This window comes from Bradysia coprophila, chromosome X, assembly GCF_014529535.1.
Source record: "Bradysia coprophila strain Holo2 chromosome X, BU_Bcop_v1, whole genome shotgun sequence".
NCBI classification, from domain to species: domain Eukaryota; kingdom Metazoa; phylum Arthropoda; class Insecta; order Diptera; family Sciaridae; genus Bradysia; species Bradysia coprophila.
This window is the reverse complement of record NC_050737.1, coordinates 8,841,241-8,869,086: the sequence shown is the minus strand read 5'-3', so window position 1 is coordinate 8,869,086 and position 27,846 is coordinate 8,841,241. Positions and strand designations below refer to the sequence as shown.

Sequence of the window (27,846 nt, the reverse complement as noted above, 5' to 3'; positions counted from 1 at the left end):
TGTTGGCACTGTCGACTTGTTCATACCCGCATAGTTGATTAAAAATAAATTTCTTAAAATAAAATTTTCATTTAAAAGGGTGACACTTGGCAGCGGGTATTAGTAGGAACGTATTCATTTCGTATGTTAATTTGTACGAGTTAAGATTGAATGGACTTGTTACAGCCGCTCGTAGTTGTTTTGAAAATCGTTCTAATATAAACGTCATGTGACATGAATATATTGACAACAATTGAATTGTGGTTTAGAAAATGAACGAATTGAACATGTTCAGCGACAACTGAGGACATAGTTGAAAGTTTTAGCGCTGTTGTTTGGATATGGCTTGTATAGAAAACCTAGGCTGTAGAGGCGTCAGAATTTTTTTTTCAGTACTTCATTTTTTGCGCTCGATTTTCTGGTGATATAACTTCACTCTGGTAAAATATACATGAAATGTCATCGTAATGAAGTCGGTGCACAAAATATAGAGCCAGTGCTTTGAAAATTTAATGACAAAACGTACTAGAATTATACGAAAATCCATTATATTTGAGCTTAAGTTTCCAAACATCATTTGCCTATATTTAAAAATCAAAGTTTGAATAGATTACTGCTACTTTATCCATAGATTTCAGGAACGTTTGAAACATCAAAGAGACCGATAAACATAACCTCAACACAAATCTCAATGGTGAGCGATCGTTGAAAACGTATATAAAATGCAAGCAGCCGTTAACTATCATAATGTCCGTGCCACAATCATTTACATCCATAGTTACATCCCATGAACTGCATTTCAATTAAACCGGTTACGTATCCGCATCCGCATCAAAAGTTTAAAAATAATATTTTTGATTAAGATGTGGAAATATACGGATTGAAATAAAATAAAAATTTCAATAAAATTTCAATTCAATTTCAAAGCTTGGTTTGAGCACAACGTACAAAAATATAATAATTCAAAACATTCACAAAAGCTTTCCACAAAAAAGCTTTCATCTGTCAAAATAAAAACTTTTTTTAGTTATTCCTCTACCCTAAGCCGCCTGAAGTCTTAATCGACTTTAGTTCAATGTATAAAAAAAAGGTATGTCAACCAGACAGGGCAGACGGTTGAAAGTGGCTATTCGTATGCTAAAAAGGACAAAATTAATGTTATTCTATTCGGAATATATTACTGCCACTTGTCCTTTCCGCAATCCTTTCAGGGCAAGCGTATCCGTACACTATACCCATACAGAGAACTACATCACATTCGTTAATAATAATATTACAAAAATAAACGTGGAACAACACTCAATAACCGTAACTCATATCTATGGGTTAAGGTAACATTTTAACACCAAATTATATTTTATGATACGAGCTACCTACTCGTATATGGAGTATGAAATGAAAAGTTAACTTATTTGCATAAAAACTCCGTTTCCTTTGTCGCACATTATTATAATGTGCTATATGTATACATATACATATATATGCGGAGGAAAGGTATTATGGTGTTCCAGGAAGATATTCGCAAAACATGAACAGAACATGGGAATGAAGAACCATACGTCGTTCAATTACCGTGTTTTGGCAAACACATTTATTTTGGGAAAATTGTTTTCGAGTTCAACATATTACGGAGTGAAGTACAATAGACTAGGAACAAACAAAAGCTTTTTTATAAGTTGTTGGAAAACAATTTTTTTAAACGCAAAATACAAATAATTCAGGATTTTATTTTTACTTCATAAGTTATTTAACTTTTATTTACTTTAAACAACTAGGAAGTGTACTAATAAGGGGCTTTTTTTGAAAAACAACATGCCGACATCGGACCTAGCTTTTCTGCACAAATTTTCTGATTAATAAGCTAACAGTTCACAGAATTTGTGATTTTTTTATACTTTTAAATTCTTTCTACGTTTTACGTTTCGTCAATGAGTTGAGAATATTTTACTTTTCGTCACTGAATTGCAAGAAAATATTTTTCTGTATACGTGAGAGTGTATTGGTGAGCTATGATATGAATCGGTCGGTAGGGAAAGTAAACGGTCGAGAAGGAAAGTAACGGTTGGGAAGGAAAGCACCAACACACTCTCACTATTACAGAAAAATATCTTTCAAAATACCCCAATACACACTCGATGTGTGTTTTCGCTTGGGCTTCGCCCGCGCGTGCACACACATCTTGTGTGTATTGGGGTATGTTGAAATATACTATTACTCGCTATACCACTGAGAAACTCGTTTTCCTTCACGGACACTAACGTTAAAACTCGTTTCCCGAGCCGAAGGCAATAAAAATTACCCGAGTGGGGGGTTACATAAAACGTTAAAACATTTATCACTCGGAGGAATAAAAAACTGTTTGTTAATGTAAGTGACAAAATAGCCACCTCAATTGAAACTTCGGACCTTTGTTGCGAGAAATTATTTGTTTACCTCGGAAATATAATAATATAAGGTTTTGTCAGTTGATTTGTCAATCTTGAATGGAAGAGCCATGTTCCACTTGGTGAACAAATAACTATTTTTTTTACATTCTTCTGTCATATTTTGTAACTCAAATCGTATAACTTTTATGAAACTATCTCTGGTTCAATATGAACCTCTGCTTTAAACAACAATTTAAAGTTGCTACCTCAAAACTGTTCGAAATTAACTTGTGTGCACATCCATGATGGAAATTTGAAGCCCTACCTACCAACAAAATATCTCATGTCACTTTACCAGCCATAGAAGTAATTGAAGAAAAGGAAGTCAAGTTTCGGAATATTGTTTTTGGAATAAATCCTCTAAATTCATTAGCCCTCCAAACTTTTTTCTAAAGAATCAAATTGAAAAGTGTGTAAAAATAATAATCAATGCGTAAGCTGTGGGTGTGTTTGTGTTGTGTATTATAAATACTGAGTAACTAGGAGTCATTCACAAAGTACGGGTGTTTTTTTTCTCTTGCCTTTTAGACATACCTTCTACCATGTATTTACTATAGCACAAGATAATTCAAAGGTACAAACTTCGAAAAAAAATATCGACTTTACCTACGAGAACAAAAATACTTTTCACGCTGTAGTTATCAGCTTTCCGATGGTGTAGAAAGCGTAAGTCGCCGCCCTTTACTGATTTCGTGTATGTAAAAACAATGATAAGCTTTCGTAGCCCACTGGCCATGCAACAATACAAAAAGCAAATATATTGTAAAACAGAAAGGATTCTCGGACGATTTATCATGAAATAATGTTAGAGAAACGTACTGAACAAATTAATTAGAATTTATTTTAGTTGTCGGGAAAAAATACCTTCGTCGTTAATCTTAGGCTTTACGCGTCATTCAAATAGTACAGCAGTGTTTTTTGATCCCGGAGAGCCTTTGCACAATTTTCGAAAGAAGTATCTCTATTACCGTGATAACATTTTTTGTTGAGTTATTAACAGTTCTTGCGCGGTATTTCCTATTTGGTTTAAACTCTATTCAGTGCCTATAAACTATAAAACTCCAAAACTTCCTTAAAATTACTTATTTCTGGTTCCTCTTTAAATGCCATCCGAATGTAATCAATTTAGCCATTAAGACTACGGAAGCACTTTGATCTGTTGTTATTTTGGAGAAATAGATAAAATATGACTGAAAAACTAGGGAATTTAATTCCGCTAAAATTAGGGTTGCCATTTAGAGGACATGTCCTCTTTTTTCGTCTAATTCTTCTTTTTTGTAAAAATTCTAAGAACATCACTTTTTTCACAATACGTCCTCTTTTGTCCTCTTTTTTCTAAAATCTTGTTAAATTTTAGCAACGCTTAACAGATGTGGTCCAATTTTACGGAAAAAATTTCGCTGCGCGGCTATTTCTACAGCTACTCTGCCGTAATTCGCATGTCGGACTTAGTGCAAAATTTAAACAAAAGAAATCTTTGTTTAAATTTTGCACTAAGTCCGACATGCGAATTACGGCAGTAACTTTCGAAATATCCTACAAGTATAATATTTACGCATTCGAATGATATAGTTTATATTAAGGCATTAAGGAGGTGTTAGCATGAAGAGTAGGAATTTTTATGTGTAAAATAAGGAGGAAGGTATATTTAAAAAAACGAAATTAAAATTACGTTATAATCGAGTCATTTTCTATAAGCAATTTAAAAATGAACCTATATTTGTTAGCAGATTGTAGAAAATTCGTCAGAAACGGAAAGACTTAATAAAATGTGCCTAAATCAGGCCTAGATTTGTAAATTATTAAGAAACACACGTTACTTATTTTTTTTTGATTTTTACTTTAAAACAAAAATGGAGTACAGTCAACTAAAAAGTAATTTGCCCAATTTCGATTATAGCTTCGTTTCTCTGTTATTTCAAATGGCAAATGAGAGAAACGAAGATATAATCGATTTTCGGAATCGGAATTTTTTCTAAAATGAAGAGCGTGTTTGTAGCTTGCAGTACAAGAACTCCCAGTAAAGTTAGCAAAAAAAAGTAAAAGAATCACTTTTCTGGAAAATAAGGAAGAATATGAAGGTTTTTATAAAAATAAGGAAAAATAAGTTATGTTTACAAATGGTAGGTACTGAAACCTCGGAATTAAAATTCCAATTTCAACTTTTCTTACTAATAATTTGAATATCTATGGGTCCACATGGAATAATAAAAGAGCTAAGACTCATTATTTGTCCTCTTTTTCGAATTAAAAAGCGTCCTCTTTTTGTCCTCTTTTTTCGTACGAAATGTCCTCTTTTGGAATTTTCAAAAATGGCAACCCTAGCTAAAATAGGCCATGCGTATGTGTTCATTATCGTATTTCAATAACTCCCCTCTTTGCAAAAGTAAACACAGATCTCTAAATTAGTGTCAGCTCCTTTGAGGTAGTGATCAATTGAGTTACCACGGCAAAAAATGTTTTAAAGCTATCGATTCGATAGTTAGATCGATTCAGCGAAACTACAATTTAAAATTCAACTACAATTCAAATATAGGTACTCCCGTAATGTTATCGAGAATTTTCAAACACCGCCACTCATCCACGCAAACAGAGGAAACTGAATATGACTATTCAAAATCCGTTTTTACCTAAAGAATTTATTGAAATTGTTGTATTGGTTCTAGATTTAAATCGAAATACCTATTTTCAATGCATTAATCGAACTGGTGTTGTTTTACTACGCACTATATGTGATATTAGAGATTATCAATCCACAGGATAGTTTTGATCGAGTGAATAAAACACCATAAAAGACCATATTAAGTATCGAACAAAATTTTTTGGATTTTGATATCGAAAATTTATATTGTGTACAAAATGTTTTACCACAATAGTGCGAAAAAATGATGTGAAAATCATTGATCTCACTAGTGCGAGAAAGCTATTCAAGTCGATATCAACGTGACTCTTGAAATATCTTTTTTTTTTCAGGGATGTATGAGCAACTTCAACTTAAAAACATTATTCCTATTTATCTACCTGTTATAAAGTTTCTGTATTTTTCAAATGGTCAATCTATAAAACAGTTGTTCTACCTTTTCATTACAAACATTTGAACAATAAATTCTTAATTTTGCATTCTCGAATCGTGTGCTGTCCTCACTCAAAAAATGGTGCATTGGTTTACCGAATCCGTTCGAAAAAAAAATCATTTTTAATGTGGAAATCAATTTCATTAAAAATAATTTGTAGAGGAACCCAGAATCTGAGAAAGGAAATGTAAAAATTTACGTATTTACGTATTTATCATCATGATTTCGGGCTCGAAACGATTCATTCCGTACAGCATGACAAGAAGCCGGAAGGTTACTGCCTTTTATCCGTTTTGTTTTGTTCATAACATTCCGATTACACATTTCTCTTTGAAAGCTTTTCTTTAGTGGGGAAAATATTGTCTTGCGCAGTAGTTGTGCATTCGAATTCTGTGCGTTTTCGAAGTGTGGAGAATTTATTTCGAAACTTTTCGGGACAGTTCAATTTTAAGTTTTAAATTGGTATGGAAATGACGTGCTTGCAATTTTGAAGCGTATAAAAGCTTTGATTCACCCAAGAAGGTGTTAAATAGTTATTTGTGTATCTGTTTTGGGCGGTTGTTTTTAGGCAATTTCGCGAGTTGTAGCCCGAACGAAGTGAGGGCTACATGTGAAAGTGCCTAAAATCAATCGTCCAAAACAGATACTCAAAAAAATTTTCATGTAAGGGGTCGAAAACCCGAGAAAAATCTCGAAACTCCCTCATTTTCGGCCCCGACACATGAAAATGTTTTTTTTTACATATTTCCAGGTTAGACCGTAATTAACTTTTCGTTAAAAAAACTTCGAGCAAAGTGGATACAAAACAAAATTTTCACACAGAATTTCAATAACAGCACTTTATGCAACAAAAATCATTAACTCAGAATCTATTCGGAATGTGGATCTACCCAAAGATTTAGATTTCTGAAATATCCATTCTTACTTCGGACACATATGCTGCTAACGTATGACATGTACAGTACATCGTACTTATCCGACGTAAAGTCATACGAATTGCTCGTATGTTTACACCCCAGACATGTACGTCGCACATGTCATATGTTAGCAGCATACGTGTCCGAAGTAAGACAGAAGTGAATCTGTCTGCAAGCAATTTTTTACATACCTGACGTATGTTGTCTTATAAGTGTACACAGATGAATGCTTATCATTGACCAATAACTAAACAAACACAAAAATTCCGTTCATTTTCGTAAAGCGAAACCGTGAAGGGTTTGGATGACATTTAATTAAAAATAGACATGAAAGAAAATTTACCATTTCTCGGCCACGTACTTTAAAATTATTTCAACATATAGAACCTCAAACATTAAAGGTGTGTTTCCCTACTAGAAGTCCATCACATTTTTGTTACGTGCATTAGCTGCCATTACTTAAACATTTCCCATGAAAATGAAATAATTTAAATTTAAAGTCAATATTGAATGGAGCGCGGGTTATGACTCTGCTTCATAGTTTGTGACTTTATTTACTTCCATCGTTTCCATGAACAAGCTACAGCTACTAAGTCATTGCTAAAAGAAGGAAAACTTATATTTGTTAAAAGCTTCGGTGTAATAAGCTTGATGCCGTCTTAAAAATGTTCATTTCATTGTGTGAGTGTGCAGTGCACGTGTGCTTTAAAATCTAATGCACAATATTTTACACCTCTACATATATCAACAGTAAGTACAGAAATCATGCTTCGTAACAACACATCTAATAAAATCACGTCAGAAAAACTTTTTATATTTATTTACCGAAAAAGTTTTACCTTTACCTTTAGGTGAAAACTTTCGTGTTATTGCGTGAGGAAAATATTTTTGTTTGTTTGGAATATAAATTTTTTTCACAGAATTTTTCGTACATTTTGAGTTTTAATACCCATACTGTCGAATTATTCTCTCATACGGTTTCCTTTTTTTTCGCCTTATCTTGATCGATATATACGAAAATATTCCACAATATCACAATGCTCAAATATTTTCTAACACTTCAATTGAATTTATTGAAAATGTTCCGAAAAATAACCACACTATTCTCCTCATGTAACATAATAAATTTTCACGGTACACAAAAAAAAAGTAAACGGGGCACAATACGGAGCGGAACTATAATCAATTTGAGAACCAATTCCATTAATTTATGGATCTTTTTCATTTCTAAATAATAAAAAAAAAATGTAACGTCTTGGCTTCGGTATTTATACTTACTTGGATATTTATATTGAGGCGGGCATGAAAGGGCATGTAAAAAAAAACAATTGAAATCCATTAATTTTCGCCATTTCCATGTTTTCGAAAGTATAATTCAATAAATACTTACCCAAGACACGCGAACACAATTATACTTCTACTTTAAGCGATTAAATTTCAGTTAAATTAATGGACCAAGGGTCCAGCATTTAAAAAAAGTTACCGCTCTATCTTTATATTTTGAGTTTTAATTCTTCGGTATATTTGTTTGAATTTCTATTTCCATTGAATTGGATCAAAAAAAAGGTGGAAAGTCTTGTATAATAGTATTAACAAATGATTTGTGTGGAGCCCAAAACACAGAAGGCAGACATCGTTGATGTTTGCGGTAGTGATGATAACAATTTCCACAATCTCTATCAATCGAATATTTTATCGCTAATCGATAAATGTCGACTGACAATCCGACTATCAGTCGATTTTTACCGATTATTACAGTGTGTTCATCTTTAGGAAACGCAATTTTAGATATCAGAGTTTTAAAAATAATAGATGTTCCCAGTCAATTAAGTGGTTCCCTGTCTATGACATTTTGACATGAAATTTGAATACAAAAAGGCGTATTTAAATGTTGCGCCAAAATATCATTGGCTGAAAATACTTAATTGGCTGGGAACATCGACAACAAAACTCTGAAAAACTGTAAAATGTGTGTTATCGACTGTAGTCGATAATAATCGATTATAGATAAAACATTAGCTTTTTTGAAAATATCGAATGAATGATCGAAAATGCCTAGTATTACATTGCATGGAAAGCAAAAACTCTGAACAATGAAGCTGGTGGCAGATTTTAGTATTTGATCCCTTCGCACAAAACACGGTATCGTGTCCGTTACTACTTTTTATACTAATTACCATGTGCTTTTACGGTTATTGAGAATTTAATTGACCAGACAACCTTAATTACTGTCAAGTGTAAGTGCTTCAGTTTTTTCGCGAATAGCGGCGTGTAACAATTTTGTCGTGTCCTTATACTTTTTCTGTATACCGTAAACTAGGCTCACTATTGACATCATTTTGGTAATGTAAGGATGAAAGCATCCAACAGTTGTTTTCTTCAAATTATCTACAGCTTGTTGGCTCAGCGGAAGTGCCACTTCGTAATTGCCTTCAAAAGCATATTGCATTGCAAGTTTTTTTAGTTTCAGAAAGCGCGATAAAGATTCGCTTTCATCACAATTTGTGTGACCGCTCTGAGACTCTTCTCTAGGCGTTAAAGTGGAGTCACTTTCGTAGTCACAGTCCTGAATCAAGGCATTTGGTTCAATTGAAGCATCGTCGAATTCGATTTCCAGAATACTTTCATCCGTACTTTTTTCGTTTCCGGCATTTCCCATTAATTTTTCGAAAATTTTCAATTTATCTTGCGTTGCCTTTAGTTCGTTACGTAAACCGCGATTTTCTTCAGACAACTGCTTTAACTGCACGTTAAGTTGGTGCTTCTCAATTTCAACATTTTGCAAATGCAACGTAAATTCCATCATTAATTGCGCTTCATCCAAACCGACGTCGATGCATTTTATGTTCTTCAAAATGATATCTGACTTTTCGGTTTTCGGCGAATCCAAACTATTGATCAAGGACATGTGCTCAGTCCGAAGGTCTTCCAGGCGTTGTACCATGGTTTGCGTATTTGATGCCACTTTCTCTTCAGACATTCGAAACGTTAAACAGCATAAATGGGATAAAATATAAGCAGCGGAAAATATGAAGTGTTTTCTGACTGATGACTTGCAATGCCTATTATAAATTGAATATGGGAAACCGCAGAAATATTTTGTGAAGAGTAATCTATAGGAGCGTCGGTTCTATGGACAGGCCGGGCACAGAGATAAGCCACATTATCATGAGAATTTTCGAATGTTTTCTATAAATTGGAGACTAGATCCGGACCAGAAATTATATTTTCACCTGATGTTCAGCAATCGAGCCAGTTACGAGCACGGAAAGAGAACTATGAACTCGTAACTAAAATACGAACTAAAAATAGGCTCGTAACTGAACTCTCTACCAAAGATGTTCGATTTAAACGAATGTGATTTACGTTACCATCGATTAAGTCTATCATTCGCACACACGTCCGAAAGAAGGAAATAATTAAAAACTTTGATAACTTTCCTTGATCGCTAAATTGAGGAATTTTCCATTAACAATCGTCACTGTTAAAATTGTCATTGTCGAAAATTAAAGTTGGTGGTAAAGGGTGGCAGTATTATAATGTTGACCTTTGGTTGATTAAATAAAAGCGCTGAAAGGTTATATGCTTAAATTATTAAATTTTATTCAAAGTCAAATAAAAAGTTAATTCAAATATTAGATTTATAAGTATGCGTATGCGTATGAGTCAAATTTTATACGAAACAAAATTTTGTCAAACTTATATCACAATAATGAGTGTCTTAGCATTATACTTGGTCAAATATAAAACAATATTTATAGTTACAAGTAAACAATGTAGGAAGTGGATCACTTCACTGTTAGCTTAAGACAAAAAAAATACAAGGAGTCATGTCAAATAAAAATCGTCGTCAGACATCTACCCCTGTCACAATACTCTCTCTCTAGCAAACGAGAGAGTATGGCCTGTCACCATGGCATATTTTTGGACAATTAATTTGCTAAAATTTCCCTAATTTTTTTAAAGAAAATTTTGTAAAATTTTACCAAAAATTGGTCCACTGTCACAATATTTCATAACGAACTAAAATTATTATTTACAAAATTACAACTAATTTTCTTGCACATTTTTCTTTTAGCAACGATAAAACGTTGGATGAGTCTTTCAAAACACTTCAAATTTCACTAAAAAATCCAATTCAAATTTCAGCGTTCTCGCTGCCGTGATAATATTTTTGACAATAATGTATGACGGTGAATAAAAAATGCCAAACTAGTCACTTCCGCGGAGAGTGACATATACTTTATGAACACAATTTTAAACCTGAGCTATGTACAACCGGAAAACGAACTAAAATTATTATTCACAAAATTACAACTAATTTTCTTGCACATTTTTCTTTTAGCAACGATAAAACGTTGGATGAGTTTTACAAAACACTTAAAATTTCACTAAAAAATCATTTCAATTCAAATTTTAACGTTCTCGCTGCCGTGTCAATATTTTTAACAGTTCACCAACTTTGAGTCTCATTCACAAGTAACACACATAGAGTCTTATATCTCATACCACTCTCCCACTGATCCAGAAATTCAATCAATTTAAGGCTGCTGCAATGTATTGTAATATTTCTCGGTGATTCCTTTGTAGAAGCAAAAGTACAATAGATTTTCGCTATTTTCAAAATATTTTTGTTTCATTGTACGATGATGTCTGCGTAATTCGCGTAAATTGTCTCGATTACGGTCTTTCCGACCTTGGACTGATGTTCGCCGTTCGCTATTTGTAGCCTCTTCAACAACGTTCTCGGAATTTTCCTTGATTAACTTTTCGCTAGAACAGATGTCCGAGTTGATTCCAGTATTCGAACGAAGTCTTTTGCCGGCTTTACTGTTACTTTGTTGAAATGCCATAACTTCGGACACAATCAATAAAATTAAGTAACACCAAAACAGCACCTCTGGCAAAACTTTTATCAAAAATTCCATTTTTGGATTATATAATTGTACTGCTGTGGTTAGAGATCAAAAATAAAAAATTTCAACTAAAATCTTTACAACAATGAACAAATTTTACAATTGACCTTTTCAACGTCCGATCGCTTCAAGACAAACTTTGCTTCTGATGGTAGGTAAATGGTACTTTACCTTTACTACAATGAGTAGGGTTTCAAGTTTCAACAATTAGAGTGGGGGTGACAAAAAGGATTATAAGCAACTGGTTTCGTGTGTATGTATGTGTATGTATATGTAAGTTTATTCTATTGACCGAAGAACTACTGTAGATCGTGTGATTAACCAGCTCGCAAATTAGTAGGTAAAAATTATGACTAATTGTGTTGCATTACAAGCTGATGGCTGAAAAATGAATTGTTGCTTCTTTTTTTAATTTGGGGTGTATGTGAAAACAAAAAATAAGATTGAAACAAAATCAGTGGAATTGCCCACGATAACTTATTTAAAACTTCTTACAAATCATTTATTTCTTCATAATAAAATGTTAATTTATTGTAGATCATTCCAATAAATCCTAATTGTAAGTCTTACCGGCATAAGCGATGAGCGTCCTCAAAGTTTACAAAAAAAAAATCCTCGACTACAAAGTCAATCGAATGTTTTATCGATAATCGAGAAATATCGACTGATAATCGAATTATCAATCGATATTAACCAAAAATTGATATTTTTGGATATATCAATGAAACATTCCATTGATGTTGGTTCTTTGAAAATATCAAATGAATTATCGAACGTTCGTAACTTATTAGTTTTGAAATTTTTCTGATAATGATTTGAATTAAAGTATCGAACAACGACTTTGTAAAATTCAGCGTTCAGTAGTTGGGCGGAATATCTTTTATAAATTTCGATCAAGAATTTTTTGTGATAAAAATTTTGGTTTCAGCAAAGCACCTAGCAGGGTAATAGAGGTTTTTACACGTCAAATAGAGTAGTTTTTTGATACCAATAATACCATTAGCAGCCTTAATGGTAATTTTGCAATGACATTATGAAAAAAAAGGTATGGAAATATTCGCATACTTCGATTAAAGTACTACTTTATTTTTTTCTATTACCCTGCTAGGTGCTTTGGCAACGGACTCAGAGATTGGATTAGCCCGCGAGATTAGATTAGCTCGCGATATTAGATTAGCTCGAGATATTAGATTAGCTCGCGAGATTAGATTAGCTCGCGAGATTAGATTAGCTCGCGAGATTAGATTATCTTGCTCACCTACAGCTTCTACCCACATTTACGCTCTGTCCATTAATAAGTTTGGAACCAATTCAGTCCAACTTTGCTCCACTGATTCACATCCGAAATACCGGCACAATTTCATGAATTTCAATGTTTGTCAATGGAAAAGACTATGACTACAATTTTATAAAACGAACATTTTCAAAGAGTATTGCAGAACATTTGTTATACGTTAATAATTTATGCTTGCAAAAATGAACCGATAAAGCAATTATGTATCTCAAAAAACCGACAGGGGATTAAGTCATTTAAAATTGTTGTTTTCAGTCGATTTTGATGTTTTTACTTAATGACAATAATGCGAGAGAAAAGAAATTTATATTTTAAAGGTATCCTATTATACCGTGTTGTTTTATGACAAGTTGGAAATAACTGTGTAGTACATAGTGGGTAGAAGAATTTAAAAAAAACTTTTATTGTCTTTAAACAATGCGAACGATGATGCCGTGGTACAAATACACCATACACGAGTAAGTGTCATGTCGGAGTTTCCAATTATTAAAACAGACATAACAACAGGTCCGAGTATAAAGTACCTGTTCGAATTTGGGACAGAGATAAGTTTAAATAAAAATAAAGAATTTTCAGAACACAGGCGAGAAATAGTCATTTTTTCACCTCGGCTGAAATTTCGGGAGCCTTTGTTGTGCAAAATGTTGTATTGACATCGGGAAAAAATTATAAATTTTCATTCTCTCGGGTGTTTTCATTCTCTACGCTCTGGTAACAATGCCCTCGAAATGGAATTTCCAACTTTTTTCCATAGATGAACAAATAACTATTTTCTAGCCACATCGAAATTGGCATTTTTGGTGCTATTGCACGAAAATTAATAATTCTTGGACGCTGATAAGTTTATGACTATCGAGTTATAGATGACAAATCCACAATAAATGTCTTCAAACTTTCCCAAATTAAAAACAGAAAATTGAGAAAACGTTTTCCCAAAAATAGTCACTGTAAGATATGGCCAACCTGTAAAGAAAATTATATGAAAATCGGTTCTGGGCGAGGTTCAGTGTGTCGAAAGATAACCACATTGCATCCGCATCCGTATTTTACCGTAAAAAGTTTAGAGAGCTTCACATTCTACCCGTGTCTATGAAAGTGACCAATTGCTGGAAGTGTGCTAAAATTTTAGGGTCTTAGATTTATCTCATAAAATATGGTAATTTGTAGCGTATATAATAAAGGATTTTTAAAGTGAGGATTACAATCTGTGAGGGCTTTGAATTCCATTGGTATATAATGCTCTCTTGTTTTATCTAAAAGTATTGACTATTGTATTGTATTGTATTTATGCCACTTTTCTCTCCCTTTCTCTGTTTTCTTTTTGTTGCAACAACGCTTAAATACTGGCTCTATTCAACACCTCATTACTTTAATGACAAACTGAAGCAGGTACAAAAAAAACTGAGATCCGTAGTCCGTTTTATACGTTTATTGCCGTCAGTAAAATAATAATAAAATGTAAAATTTGAATAGCTGAACATCATGCCTAGCTTTATATCTGGGTGAACTAATAAAAAATAAATTTTAAATTCAAAAACTCCACTCTCATAAAGTGTCGCTCGAAGCTCATTTAATTTTGTTTTATTTACAACATAAGTAATTGGTTCGTCGATTTCTCTGATCTCCCGGTTTCAGTGTTTTCGGTTGTGAAATTTTATAACCAAATGTCGTCAACGACACTACTCTTTTATTCGATAGCATCATCCGAATTATCCCAGACACAGGATATTTTACAGCCTGAAGCAAGCGAATGCAGATTACAATGAAGTTTGCGAACGCTGCGAATATTTATTACAAGGGAAATCTTTGAGTGTAGTCGTCTAACTAAAACATCTATTTATTCTGTAACAAGATGTAATAATGTAATATGCAAGACAATTTTCCGCATAACACGCATTATAGACGATTTACAATGTAATAGCATTGAGTATATATGTGAGCCTTTGTGACTTTCTAATGGCATTAACCATGCACGAAAGGCTCGAAATTAATTTCCCAAGATTTATCATGCTTTAACGTGTAACATCAGAAATTAGCAATTACAAATTAGTAATAAAATTAACAATTTAATTTCAATGTGTTGTGATAGTTAAGGCCAAACTGTATCCAAACACATTAGCATACAGTTTAATTAACCAAAGGTTTGCTGAATTGCTTACAACGATCCACAGTGTGGATTCCACACACATTAATTTAACAAGGAGAAAAAAAAATCTATTTACTGGATGGATGGTGTGTGTGCACGTATCGTTGTCATTGCTCCAGGTGATATGCATTAATTATATCACATAAATCTGTATGTAGGCTTTAAAATGTTTTCTCGTCGTTCACTTGTTTAACTTTAATTCTTTGGCTATTTAACTGAATTCCCCAAACAAAAGGAATTTTTTTTTCGTCATTTTGTTGGGTAATAAAGTGCAGACAAGTGCGATAAGCATGTGTGGATTGTGTGGAGTGTTGAATCGTGAAAATGTTTTATGGGCCAAAACGGTAGAAGGGACATTTTTCCGTGTACATATGAGTGTTATATATATATATATATGCACAAACAGCATTTAACAATGAAAATAAAGGAAAAGATTAGAGATTTTTGTTTCGGATGTCGCATGGGTTGTGGAATTTTTCTATTGGGCTTTCTTTTGTTGGTCATGTATACGGCAATTTTTTTTATTTATTTTTTTATTGTTGACCCAGTTAGTATTCGATTGAAAGTATTTAGGTTTGTCTATTATACAAACGAACGTTAAAAAAAACTTGATTTTTTTATAAAGTACCCGTAGCTCATAAAATTTATTTTTTTTAAAGACATTCCACCGAATCATAATGCAACAATTTATTTTTCACGAAGCTTTTCCATTTTCATTTTTAAGTGAAACGACACACAGCCATAAAACACAGCAAAGCTTTAATATATTGGTAACAGTTGTAATACCCCATAATTCTCAATGCTGTTTTTATCGGTTACTTCCTGTCGAATTGAGGTTTATCGTCATTGAATTGAAACGAAGAATTCGGGCTTCGTTTCGGTACAGTTTTTTTTCCCTTTCTCTTGGTGTGCAACAAAACAATAGAAAATCGTACGAACAAAGTTTATTTTCGGTACCTGAAAGGAATAATAATAGTGCAATGTAGGTTTTGCGTTCTGTGTGCTTACAGATGGAAAACCCGAAAAGTTGCAATATTTTAATTTAATATTTGAATAGAGGCAAATATTATTTTCGGACGAAGCCAACCTCATTTTTTGAAGAAGTCATGTCGTCCTCGTACATAAAATTCATGTGACTTGATAGAAATGAATGTGTCGGAAATTTAACCGGAATTCATTGCAAGTGAAGCCAAATTGAACCGAAAGTAAATCAGAAATGATTGGAAGTAGACCGGAAGTGTCTGGAATTGATTCGAGATTTTATAGCAAATGAGCCATATTATGGTTCGCTTTTGTAATCGTATGTAAAATAGAGCTGATGTCATGGCCTGTTTTTGAGTTTCTTCATTTTTTAAAGAAAATTCACAAAAAAGTCTAAGAAACTTAAAAAAACAAAATTTCTCAAAAATAGTCCCTGCCTTACATTAAAATCATTTTACCATTTGAGATAGCTGTAAATTCGCTAAAATCACGGCTGCTGGGAATTTCGCGCTGCGTCATTCACAATAATGGACAAAATGACACATTTTGTATAAGGAAACTGTCACTTTGTGGGTTATTGTAAATCACGCGGCGCGAAATTCCTCAACACCGTTGTCTTAACGTAACACTTAGCTCTCACATACACGTCAATGCTTCAAAAAATGTGGATATATTGATGATAACTACCAAACAGCAAACAAAACTGACACACTTTTCCTTTTTTGTTTAAATTGTATCAGAATCCATACATTTCATACATAGAATTATTACAATAAAGTCTATCGCAGTCAAATTTTACACTCTATTTAGTACACTGTGTACAATTCTGATTGGATGAATATTGTCACGTGATCGTGTCCGAATAAACACCCTTAACGGAGTGGTAAAACGGAGAAGTGAAGAATTACCAGCTGCCATAACACTACAACGTGCTATGGTAACGACAGAAATAGGCGCTGTGTATTGTATACCAGACCAAATGTAAAGACTAATCAACTGAAATTTTCGTATAAATCTGTAAAAGACAGATTAAAAGAAGATTTGATGTGACATACTTGCTGGTCGTTGGCGTCGGTAAGAATTTCTCTGATTTATTTTCTTCTGCTTTCTGGAGCAGTGAGGAAATAACAATTTTACGCTCACAGTATATTTAAAGCGTGAAGTATGAAATTGAGGTGAAGAAATGACGGTAACGGGGTAAAAAAAAACGCAACGTTGAGTTACGCCCATTTACGATATTCTCACATCGAGTGCGTTGAAATTAATTTTCTGCAACGGCGTTGCGAAAAGGGTACTTTTTCTTGACGGTCGAAGGGTCTTTGGTTTTCTATATTCAAAACGTGTTTCAGCAAACGGTGTATGCAATACGTTGAGAAATTGTGTGTTTTTGTCACACGATGTGGTTATTAACTCTATTTCTCAACTTGTTGCTTAAATAACTATTTGAAGTCATTTGTTCATCTACAATTGTTAAAAGTTTCCTATGTGCGGAATGAGCACCAGCTGGTATACAAACAAAAACACTTTGTATTGTAAACAATTCAAATACAACCTACACACAGTGTATTTCTACGTTAACGTCATCTATGCGCGCACATAACACGTATGAGTGATTGTTAAGAATGTGTTTTGATTGTTTATCATACAATAAGTGTGTGTTAGTAGATCCAGCTGGTGATATTCAGCTGGTGCTCATTCTGCACATAGGAAACTTTTAACAATTGTACTTCAAAATTCATATTATGAAGAGGACTTATGGCGTTTATTTGATCGCATAAATTATTCTTAAATGCACTCACAATTTATGTCAAAATAATAATATTTACAAATGTACGAAAGCGTCGGTTAGAGGATAGGAGAAACATGGTGTATATCTTTTCACTGTTCTAACCAACGATTTCATACAATTGAATGCCTCGCTCTCCTCATATTTAGACCCGTACGAAGTACTGGGGTCTTATAGGTTTACGCATACGTTTGTAACACGTCGAATTGGACTCCCTGAGTAAGGGGAAACCTATTGTGGTTGTCTAGAGATGCCAAATCCGCGAAAAAAAAATGTCCGTCTGTCCGTCCGTCTGTCTGTCTGTCTGTCTGTCTGTCTGTCTGTCTGTCTGCACGATAACTTGAGTAAAACGCATCCGATTTTGAAAATTCTTTTTTTCCCCATTTGGTAATGTCAAAAGACAGACTAAGTTCGAAGATGAGTGATTTTGGATCGACCCCTCCCGAGCTGTGGCCCAATAAGTGCTTTACGGTTTTTCGAAGATATCTCCGGACATTCAAACGTTACACTTGTAAGTGATACGTCAAATGAAAGATATTTACAATACCGATCGACAAAAAAAAAGTTTATGGAAATCGGATGACCGACTTGTGAGTTAGACCCCTTGGTGTGAAACAGGCACAGGGCGGCAAGCAGTTTTTGCTTGTAGGTCGGCCAAATTTGAACATATTTCGTTCGTTTTAGCTTTATTAGATAGGTATTGACCGTACCAATCAGGGAAAAAAAAAGTTTATGAAATTATGTTCTCCGGAGCGTGAGCTAGGTCTCTTGGAGTGAGCTCTTATCTGGCTACTCGGCCGTACAGTGAACGTGGAGTATTTTGTCAATATCTCGAGTAAATTTTGACCGAATTTCATGATTTTTTTTTGTTTGAAAGGCATTAACGAATGTAAAGCGTCGGTACTATTTTCGGTTTCCTAACAAAATGGCTGCCGGCGGCCATATTGGATTTTATTAAAAGTTATATAAAGTGGGAAAAATGATGCTTAGAGAGTTTCTGTTAACATGGAAATAATGTGTTAAGTGTGAGGGGTTTCAGGGATTCCATATATGGACATCTATATATACCTATATACAGCTATATTGAGCTATATACAGGCATATAGAGCTATATAATAGCATATTCCTCTGTGAAATGTTTATTTATAGTGAAATATAGTTAAATATAGCGGTATATAGCTGTTTAAATAGGAATTTATGAAATTTGTCTTCGTACGGGGCTGTCTATATTGCCTCCGGCAATTTAGTTGTATATGATAACAAGGCAAAGAGTGGATAATGTAAGTGATTTTAAAGGGAGAATAGTTTTTCAGCAGAGAAGAAAATGAAGTAAGAGAAATGAAGAGTTTCACATTAAAGGCTTTTGATACGAATAGGTGTTTCGTACGGGTCGGCGTTAGCTATGTTTTGTAAAGCAATTTTGTACAAATCTAAAAAATACTGGTCCTCTATTTTAGCCTTACGGACCAGAAAACACCTTTTTATTCCGATATCCCACAATCCTCGGAATCATCTGAGCAGGCCCCCTGATACATTATGTGTACAGCTATTGCTTACGTCCAAGAAGTATGACCTATCGAAATCATCGTGAGCATACATGTAATTACGGTAAAGGCACTCGCACCGAACCGAATACTATGGCGACAATTTGTAGACTCTCCATCGAGGAGTAAGACGACAGATGATGAGGACGACATGTACTTACATCCATCATAAACGTTTACGCATCAATACGTGTTGGACGCATGATGCAATTTTGCGATGTACATACGTGTAAATGTTATACATGAGCTACGTGTAATATGCGTCAGATGTGACATCCTTATTGTATGTATACTTTACATACGTCACGTTAACTATTCATACCTGACTTATAGTATGTATAACCGAAGTATATCATACATATCTCAAAAACCTTTTTTATCAGTGTGAGTATTTTAACAGAAGAAAAAACTCATTAATTTTTTAGGGTGCGGTGAGTACAATTATTTTATTGCACCTTATTTTTCATGATAAAATTGATCGAATTTATAAAAGGAAATCATAACGAACGGTTAGATCTAAAAGTGCTGCCAACAAAAGAAAATTGAATCGACCTTTTCGAGCACACCGTCTTCGACTGAAGAAGCGGTACTGCAAAATACATGTGGGTCGTTTCGTTTATTGTGTGTGTGGATGTTGTTTTTTTCTTCGTCTCTTTATATTTTGCTTTATTCCTTTTATTTATTTTGTTTTAAGCAACATACAACTTTCAAATGGAAACATTTTCAAACGAATAAAAAAAAGGGAAAAAGAAAAATGTGTGGAAATCACTTTAATAAAATTTGATATGTTCTTCGAAATTCGATGAAACCATTTTAACATATTGCCTTTCGATTGTTTGATAGTACAAAAGAATACGAAATTGAAACCTTATAGGAAATATAAAGAGAATGAAGTTAAATAGAAATGAAAATGGAAATAATACATTTGCTGTTCAGCTTTACTAAAATTTGTGCTTTGAATGAATGCTGATATTATGATGCTTTCGTTTCAGTCTTGGAGGGTTCGAACATCAAAAAAAACGTATTTTCAGAAATTTTATTCAACAGCTGCTTATACTTACACACTATTAGCTAGCCTAGACTCGTACACAGAATATTTTTTTTTGCTTTCAGTTCACAGAGGCCATAGATCGACGTCAAAAAATACGAAAATATTCGTCGACATCTCTTTCAGTCAACTCAAATGACAAAGCGGTATAGTACACTTTTCATAACTCCGTATCTTTCTCATCAAAAACATGACTGACACAGTTCCGTTGGTCGGTGTGTGATGACGAAACGCGTGTATTGATAAACTTTCGCACGAACGGTGAAAACAACATCGGATTCAAATCGCACTCTTCTTCTCTGCAAATCAAGCTCGTTAAACTGCCAACAATTATTGCAACTGTCGCTCCAAATATGGGATAGAATAGAAAGGACATATGATGAATTCGGAACATACTGCGTGAGATAGATGTGCAAGTGCGTTATTGTATCTCTAACGGAAATAATTCACTCAAATGTACCTTCCTTCGTTCGCTGAAGTGGTGGTTGAATTTGTCGGCTCAGTGACATTCGGAAATGTGTAATTGCATCCATCGGTCGATAATGGTTTTACTGCATACTTTAGAGCTCCTGTGGCCATGTCATGTTGAGCGTAGATTAAAAGAACAACCATCGCAATTAGTGAGACTACTCCACCGAGAAATGCTCCCTGGAAGTAGAAATCGAAGCTTTGCACAGATCTATTATTTTAGGATTTTACGAGGGGCGGTTCACAAATGACGTCACGCCATTAGGAGGAATGGAAAAACGTGACGCTTCTACCAAATCTGGGTCAATTTTTACTCTTTTTGATTGACGAGAAGAGTGTCGAAAAATCCGTAGAGTAGCTTGACGCCATTTTGTGAACGACCTCCAACTTGGAGGCTCCAAGTAAGATTCAAGTAAATTGATGATTTTGATTTCAAGAGGATTAAGTTCTAAAATAGTTATCCGTTTACTTACCCTCCTCTTCACCCACGGACAAATCAGACCCATTGTAAACATACCGAAAATTGGACCACCAGTCACACTGCTCAAACTAACAGCTAATTGAAACACTGTGCCCATATGTTGTACTATAAACACTAGAGCAACAGAAACGATTCCAACAACCAGTACAGATCCTCGCATCACGTAGCCTGTTTGCTTTTCACTTAGTGGCCCTTTAACAAATGGTTTACAAAAATCTTCCAACACGATGGCAGCCATTGCATTGAGACATGTTGACAGAGTACTTAAAGCTGCACTAAATATTCCGGCAATAAACAAACCAGGCATTCCCGGATAATCGCCGAGTACACTCATCAGCAGCAATGGAAGGAGTTGGTCTGGTGCGCCGATCAACTGAATAGAAACTTATGAAATGTTCGGAACATATTGACTGATATTTAAGGCAGACTTTTGTTTGAAGCGGATCACATCCAGCATACCAAGCATAAATGAGCAATCCATTGTAACAGCAAATTAGAATCAACGCTGACATTAGGATGATGAAGATCAACAGTGCCCTGTTCGCATCTTTTATAGTCGGTAGCGAAATGTATCTCTGCATCATTTCCTGACCCATACTACATGTGTAAATGTAAAATGGCACCCCGCCTATGAGAAGTGACACAACCGAATATCTCTCAGTTAGGTCTGTCGTTAATCTTAAAATTTTGCAATTGTCATGTGGGTCAGTCAGATGTGAGTAGATGTGAGACTCTTACTCTGGTAAATTGATCCTATCGCCATGCAGGTTACGATCCCACACCGTTTGTAATCCGGAAACATCGATCGTGCCTTTGATGATTATTACAATCATCGAGAAGAGCATCAAAATCAATTGTACGGAATCTGTCCAAACGACGGCCTTGATGCCACCCTTTTTTCCAAGTGAATGGTAAATGGTTCCTTATGAATATTTCAGTCATACTTTTATCACTTACCACCAACGTATAAAATATGCACACCACACATACGAACGGAGTCACGACATGAATATTTACACCAGTTACTGGCGGTAAAGGAATAAAAAAAAAACATTCGTTTAAGAGGGGAATGTCAATTTTTTTCACATACCTTGATTGAAGGATAACGCCGGCACATATATCACAATAGGTAGATATGCTAACTACGGTTGAAGAAGGTATGTTGTCGCGAATTTATTGTCAAAAAGATTATTTAAATAAGACTCACCGTTGCAATGGTATATAATATGGAGCCGAAAAGACGTACACGTTTATCAAATCTTCGTTCGAGATACTGAAAACTTTTCATTTGTAATTCAAAGGCGACAGTGATTTCTTTTGTGATGAGACTTACTTCATACGTCGATGTCAGCTGCAAATTATAGAACACGGGCAACAGAATGAAACGAATTAATATTCCAGCCACGATCAAACTAACAATATTGAAAATGTAAGTGGTTCCATACAAATAAATCTCAGTTGCCAGCCCTAGTAAGGATATTCCAGATATCCAGCTAAACGAGATGATTGAGTGAATTAATGGTAAAGTTTGTTTGTCTGAATGGCTTACCTTGCCACCAGCGAAAGGGCAACGGGAAACATTGACAGCTGTCTTCCTCCCATCAAATATTCACGTGCCACTTCGGATTCGCGACGATCGGACCGCAGTAATTTAATTTCAGTCTTCTTTTTGACGAAACCGAAATAAATGCCAATGAGCGTTGATCCGACCAACATCAGGACAAAGACCGCATAGTCAGGCCAGTCAAAATGTTGCAGTGATTTGTTCAAGTCACTCACATTCTCCTTTACATTCGTCATTTGAATAACTTGGAAAATCTTTTGAACTCCTACTGTCTAGAGAACACAAAATAGACAATAGAGATGAGATTGTTTGCAAGCATAGGAGTTAAGGGCTCGTTTACTAAATACTAAAGATTTAAAAGCAGGGGAATGAAAAATCCTTCTTTTCTAACTAAGCTGGTACTGATGTTCCTCTGCGTTCCCCTCTCAAATCAAAGTAATCAGAATAAACAAGAAGATCAGCTTAGTTGAAAGTGGGATTTTTTAAACACTATTCATTGGGAATATGTAGAGGTCACAAACAACTTCGCGAGAAAATGTATTTTGTGAACAATAGCCCAACTGATAAATGATTAACATTTTATACCTTGATTAGTATTTAACAGTTTAATCAGTTTGTTTGGATAGCCTATATGATAAGATTATAATCACATTCTACAAAGGTCTGTCTAACATGAATCTTTTACAAGATTTCATATTACGAGATCAATGTGATATCCAATTGTCGGTAGTTAGTTGTTAGAAAAATTTCGCAAAAGTCAAATATGTTTCGTATCGTCCAGAAGTCTTAAGGTGCATCTATAAATCTCGTCTCACAAGGGTGGACAGGATTCCCTATGACGACAATTTAAACCTTTCAAAAAAGTTGATCATCTGGTATCTGCACAAATAAGCAACCAACAGTAAATGTGGTTAAATGAATGTTAAAACAAATGAAGTAAAAGATTTTGTGTCAAACACTAGGCGATACTTTGAAGAATGAAAAAAACTTTGAAAATAGTTTAAGCAAAAGCGAAAAGAATTGGAAATAGGTCATTTGAAATGCGTGTTGAAATGAAGTAGGAGATCATTTCATACATCTTGAAAAACCTTGGTTGAGAAAATTTTGAAGACGTCAAACGCCTCAGTCATAATCAAACTCAAAACAAAGGAGTCTGTGCGAATTAACTCTAATTAGGATTTTAATTTGTCGTGACGTAGATTATACATTCTATTGGATAGCTTCACATTATTTGCAAAGTAATTTATTTTTTGAAAGCTTTTATTTTATCTACTCGCAACAAGCATGTTTGTACGAAGAAAACTGGTGAAGACACCCAAAGAACTCGAAACCAATCCACAACTCAAAACCATGTACCAGTATCAATTCAACGATACTGCGAATGCTCGGTTTAAATGCACCGACAACAGAACAATAACCGAACGAATTGAGTATTTCAAACGGAGCCAGAAACTGCAAAACGATTTAATTGACGACCGGAAAAGGGAAATAAAATATCCTCCGCCAAAGTTCAGAAGCAACAAAAACGAGAGAATATCCGAGTATATGGCGGAGATAAGTTACGTTGGTGCAAAGATTATGTCCAGTCGATTACATGATCATTCCAAATGTGGGAAACCACGAATGAAATGTGAACATTTCATAAAATTTAAATGAAAAAAATATGTGGAATTTTGCTGTTGCAATCGGCTGTGTTTGTAATAATTGGGTTCGATTGGATGTGACGAATTTCAGGTGGAATCGATTTGAAAGTTATATTAAAAAGGGTGCTGACAATGTGTTTGCAACCGATCCGTCCGTACTGTTATTATCGTTTAAGAATTAGACTGATGGTTTTTTATGGTTTCTAAGGTGGTAAAACATTTGCGAAGCGGCCAATTCTTGAATCCTAAAAGAGTTGAGGATAATGGAGAAAGGGCGTAGAAGAGTAAAGTTGAAAGGACACTACTCTTCTACGTCCTTTCTCCATTTAAAGTTGGAAGGACAAAGAAGAACGGTAATTTTCAGGCTTGTTCATGGTATGTGCCGTCATACAATCATTAAGAAACTAGGAGTGATTTTGCAGACGATTTTCAAATGATTTCCTAAATCCGAAAACAGACCAGAAATTTTGAGTGGTTGAGATTGACAATTATGCTGCGTTTTCCACCATTAATCCGATATTCGTCATAGACCAAACAATGGAAAACTTAGCATAATTGTCGGCATAAAATTCGTAAACTTATTCCTTCGAGTAATAATTTTACGACTTAATTGGTTAATTTCGTCAGCAATTGCAATTTTATCGATTACTACTTGATTTGATCTACACCAAGGCTCAGCCAGGGGCTTATCTCGATTTGTTGAATTGACTAAAGAATCTAATTACTTCTGTTAAATCTGACTTTGTGCCATAAATTTAGAAATTACTAGAGATAAATTGCCTGTCAACGTAAACAGATGTAGCATCAGCGCCTCATAAAATTTACTCTAACACCCAGTGCCGTATTAAATTGACTACGTTCACGACAACTCTTTCATTGATTAAAATTTTAATACTTCAGACGATATTTCACTCATTAACCGATGATTATTTTAAAAGGCGGTAGAATAATAAAAAACGGATGTTAATAGTTCCCATAATGTCCAGCTGTTTCTCAAATTATCGGCATTTTAACAGCACATAAAAAGAGCACGACCTTTTTTTTCCTCTTCTCTTGTTTTCTTTCTTTTTACACATTTGTTGTAAGTCTGTAATGTTTTGTAAAACTATGATAGCATTCAGCAATTTTTTTGTTCCCCCCGATTTTTCTTAACACAATTTTTAACCACTTTGCATTGCGACTTGTTCATCATAATATATATACATATCGAACGCAGTTCATCTTCATTTCGAGAATGAAAAAAAAATTGTTTATGTTCGTATTGAACCCGAAGAAAACTGAAATAAATAAACAAACAAAGATTTTGTTGTGGTTTATATTAAATGCTGCTCAATTATATCGAGAGGAGTATAGTAGTTCTTATTGCTTCTTCTTCTTCTTATTTTTTTATTTTTATTTTTCCAGTTTAACGTTAATTTTAATTTTAACGACTTAATTTCTTTGCCAAGTGAAGAGATTTAGTTGAGATTTGTTATGTGTAATTTATTTCGTAAATATACGGTCTGTTTTATAATAAATTGATTTATATATAAAATATATACCAGCAGTCTGTGGATATGTAAATATGAATGGTGAATAGGAGGTTCGGATTTTAAATAAATACAATTTCCAATTTAGTATTTTACAGTAATTTTGATGATGAAGACGTAACTCTCAGACATTTATTGTGTGCATAGTGAATTTGCGTAGTTTTTTTTTTTTTATTTTTTTAAATCAAAAATATTTTGGTAAACGTCTTTTTTGATGTGATATTCAATTGAAATTGAGACACCGAATACTAATAGTGATCGCATAAAATATAATCTGCAGCAATGAGTGCTGATTTTATGAAAAAATTCCAAACAATGAATCCGGATCACATCGATTTTCCGAAACAGAGACATCAAGCAAATGCTAGAGAGAGGTACAGAACGCAGAGGTACTCGTATCCATTGATTCGTTTTCATTGCATTTTAACAATGAATCTTGCCCGATAATGTGGATTACATATAATTGGAATTTCTCGTGAACATTGATCGTTTTGCATTATCTTCAAAATTAATGCTTATCTTGTCGAGTCATTGTGTTCGTTCGTTTTGAAAACGTTATCGGGGTCAGACTTCTCATTTTAATGTTTTACTTGTTGTAAATAAATTGATGACAAGCATCAAAGGAAAGTCGCACAGTGAAATAGTTAATCATTCTTGACGGTGGAGCAAGATAATAATTATGTGAATAATAGTGAAGGTGCAGTTTAGTTATTTGTAATTATGTAATGATATCCGATAGATCCGAATATACATTGCGTGTCCTTAGCTGACAATAACAGAAGATTAGCTTAGATCTATGGCACAGATTCTGTGTTTTCGGAATCTTGTGTGAGATCTCACCGCTTAAAGTTGCGATCTGTTAAGCATAGTCATAGGTTTTGCTGAAAATAATAATTTGTACGAAGTCACACAACATTTTCACAATGCAAACAGTCGAAAAACGTTTACAATGGGATATCCATGAATGACTTTCACTTTGGTCGGTATGGCGGTCTGGCGAAGTGTGACACCGTGTAAATGATATAGGAAAATCGTAGACGATCGGATGAGGGGTCTTTTATACTCTGAAAAACCAGTGGACGTCATAAATGAACATCCCCTATCAATCTTCTTTCGTTGAGTGCCCCTGTTCAACTAGGGACAACAAATACATTAAAAACACTACTCCAGCTATAGACAAATAACCTATCGAGGATATAAAACGATGAACAAATGTAAATTGCAATTTATTTCTCTCATTTCAGCGTCAACTCAGCTTTTAGTAAATTACGACATCTTATACCAACAGAACCGATTGACAGAAAGTTATCCAAAATCGAAACATTACGCCTTGCACAAAGCTACATTGATCATTTAGCTGCTGTCCTAATAACGGGTAAGTACATTTTCTTTTCATCAAGGAAAATCGACACCGATTTTTAATCGAAAACGAACTCCTTTAAGGAAACCCAAATCAACCCTGCTCAAACATTTTTCATGGTGACTATGAGAAGGTGAATCATTTCCAGAATCGATCAAATATCTGTACGTTTTGTGTGTGGCAACGAAAATTGAATCCGAAATAGTTAAATTGAAGTTGAATGTACATGTAAGTGACAGAAAAAAAAAATTAATAAAAAAAAATTGAAATTATTGCTGAGTATGAGCTAGACTAAATATTTAGTTAAAGTGGCCAGATCTATTACTTCATTTGATTGAGACTGGCCTCAAATCTATTACTTCATTTTGTGAACATGTTTTTTGCTATATACGATCAAATTAGCAAGAGTGTGTCGTTTTTTCTGGAGTTGTTGTCGATACCAGATGATAGTATTCGATGATCTACATTTATGATCAAAAGATCGATGAAAGCGTTTTAGAAACTTTTTTTATTCATACTAAAGTAAAAAATATATTTGCGAATCACCCACATTCACAGAATGACCAGTTCGGGTCTGGTTGTCATCTATAGAAATGAACTTAATTCTATTTTGACAATGTGGCGATGTCGAATGTATTGTTCGTGTTTTCATGTTTCACTCTACTCAAACACTCTCTTGACCGAAAAAGA

At 34.2% G+C, this 27,846-nt stretch overlaps 3 protein-coding genes across 3 annotated transcripts; 1 reads left to right on the top strand and 2 right to left on the bottom strand.

Moving 5' to 3' along the window:
• Positions 1–2,547: 2,547 nt before the first annotated feature.
• Positions 2,548–9,433, bottom strand: LOC119085734 (kinesin light chain-like). Its single transcript, XM_037196203.1, has 2 exons — positions 8,587–9,433; positions 2,548–2,557 (listed from the first exon to the last, which is right to left on the bottom strand). The coding sequence occupies exon 1, from the start codon at positions 9,374–9,376 to the stop codon at positions 8,618–8,620; it is 759 nt and encodes a 252-aa protein (XP_037052098.1). The 5' UTR covers positions 9,377–9,433; the 3' UTR covers positions 2,548–2,557; positions 8,587–8,617.
• Positions 9,434–19,833: 10,400 nt separating this feature from the next.
• Positions 19,834–22,913, bottom strand: LOC119080343 (sodium-coupled monocarboxylate transporter 1-like). Its single transcript, XM_037188644.1, has 10 exons — positions 22,610–22,913; positions 22,394–22,553; positions 22,268–22,333; positions 22,151–22,202; positions 22,018–22,085; positions 21,799–21,953; positions 21,489–21,738; positions 21,053–21,433; positions 20,572–20,759; positions 19,834–20,506 (listed from the first exon to the last, which is right to left on the bottom strand). Exons 1-10 carry the CDS (start codon positions 22,858–22,860, stop codon positions 20,272–20,274), a joined length of 1,806 nt encoding a protein of 601 aa, XP_037044539.1. The 5' UTR covers positions 22,861–22,913; the 3' UTR covers positions 19,834–20,271.
• Positions 22,914–25,879: 2,966 nt separating this feature from the next.
• On the top strand, positions 25,880–27,428 carry LOC119080351 (transcription factor 15). The gene is made up of 3 exons (XM_037188655.1): positions 25,880–26,170; positions 27,041–27,171; positions 27,240–27,428. Exons 1-3 carry the CDS (start codon positions 26,079–26,081, stop codon positions 27,359–27,361), a joined length of 345 nt encoding a protein of 114 aa, XP_037044550.1. The 5' UTR covers positions 25,880–26,078; the 3' UTR covers positions 27,362–27,428.
• The last annotated feature ends 418 nt before the right edge of the window (positions 27,429–27,846 follow it).

Excerpts from the sequence above, each read along its gene's own strand:
- LOC119085734 (XM_037196203.1), bottom strand. The coding sequence starts at position 9,376 with ATGTCTGAAGAGAAAGTGGCATCAAATACGCAAACCATGGTACAACGC.
- LOC119080343 (XM_037188644.1), bottom strand. The coding sequence starts at position 22,860 with ATGACGAATGTAAAGGAGAATGTGAGTGACTTGAACAAATCACTGCAA. Across the intron at positions 22,334-22,393 it reads AGCTGACATCGACGTATGAA|TATCTCGAACGAAGATTTGA; the intron begins GTAAGTCTCATC and ends AAAAGTTTTCAG. Across the intron at positions 21,954-22,017 it reads GCATATTTTATACGTTGGTG|GGTGGCATCAAGGCCGTCGT; the intron begins GTAAGTGATAAA and ends CTTGGAAAAAAG.
- LOC119080351 (XM_037188655.1), top strand. The coding sequence starts at position 26,079 with ATGAGTGCTGATTTTATGAAAAAATTCCAAACAATGAATCCGGATCAC. Across the intron at positions 26,171-27,040 it reads CAAGCAAATGCTAGAGAGAG|CGTCAACTCAGCTTTTAGTA; the intron begins GTACAGAACGCA and ends CTCTCATTTCAG. Across the intron at positions 27,172-27,239 it reads AGCTGCTGTCCTAATAACGG|GAAACCCAAATCAACCCTGC; the intron begins GTAAGTACATTT and ends AACTCCTTTAAG.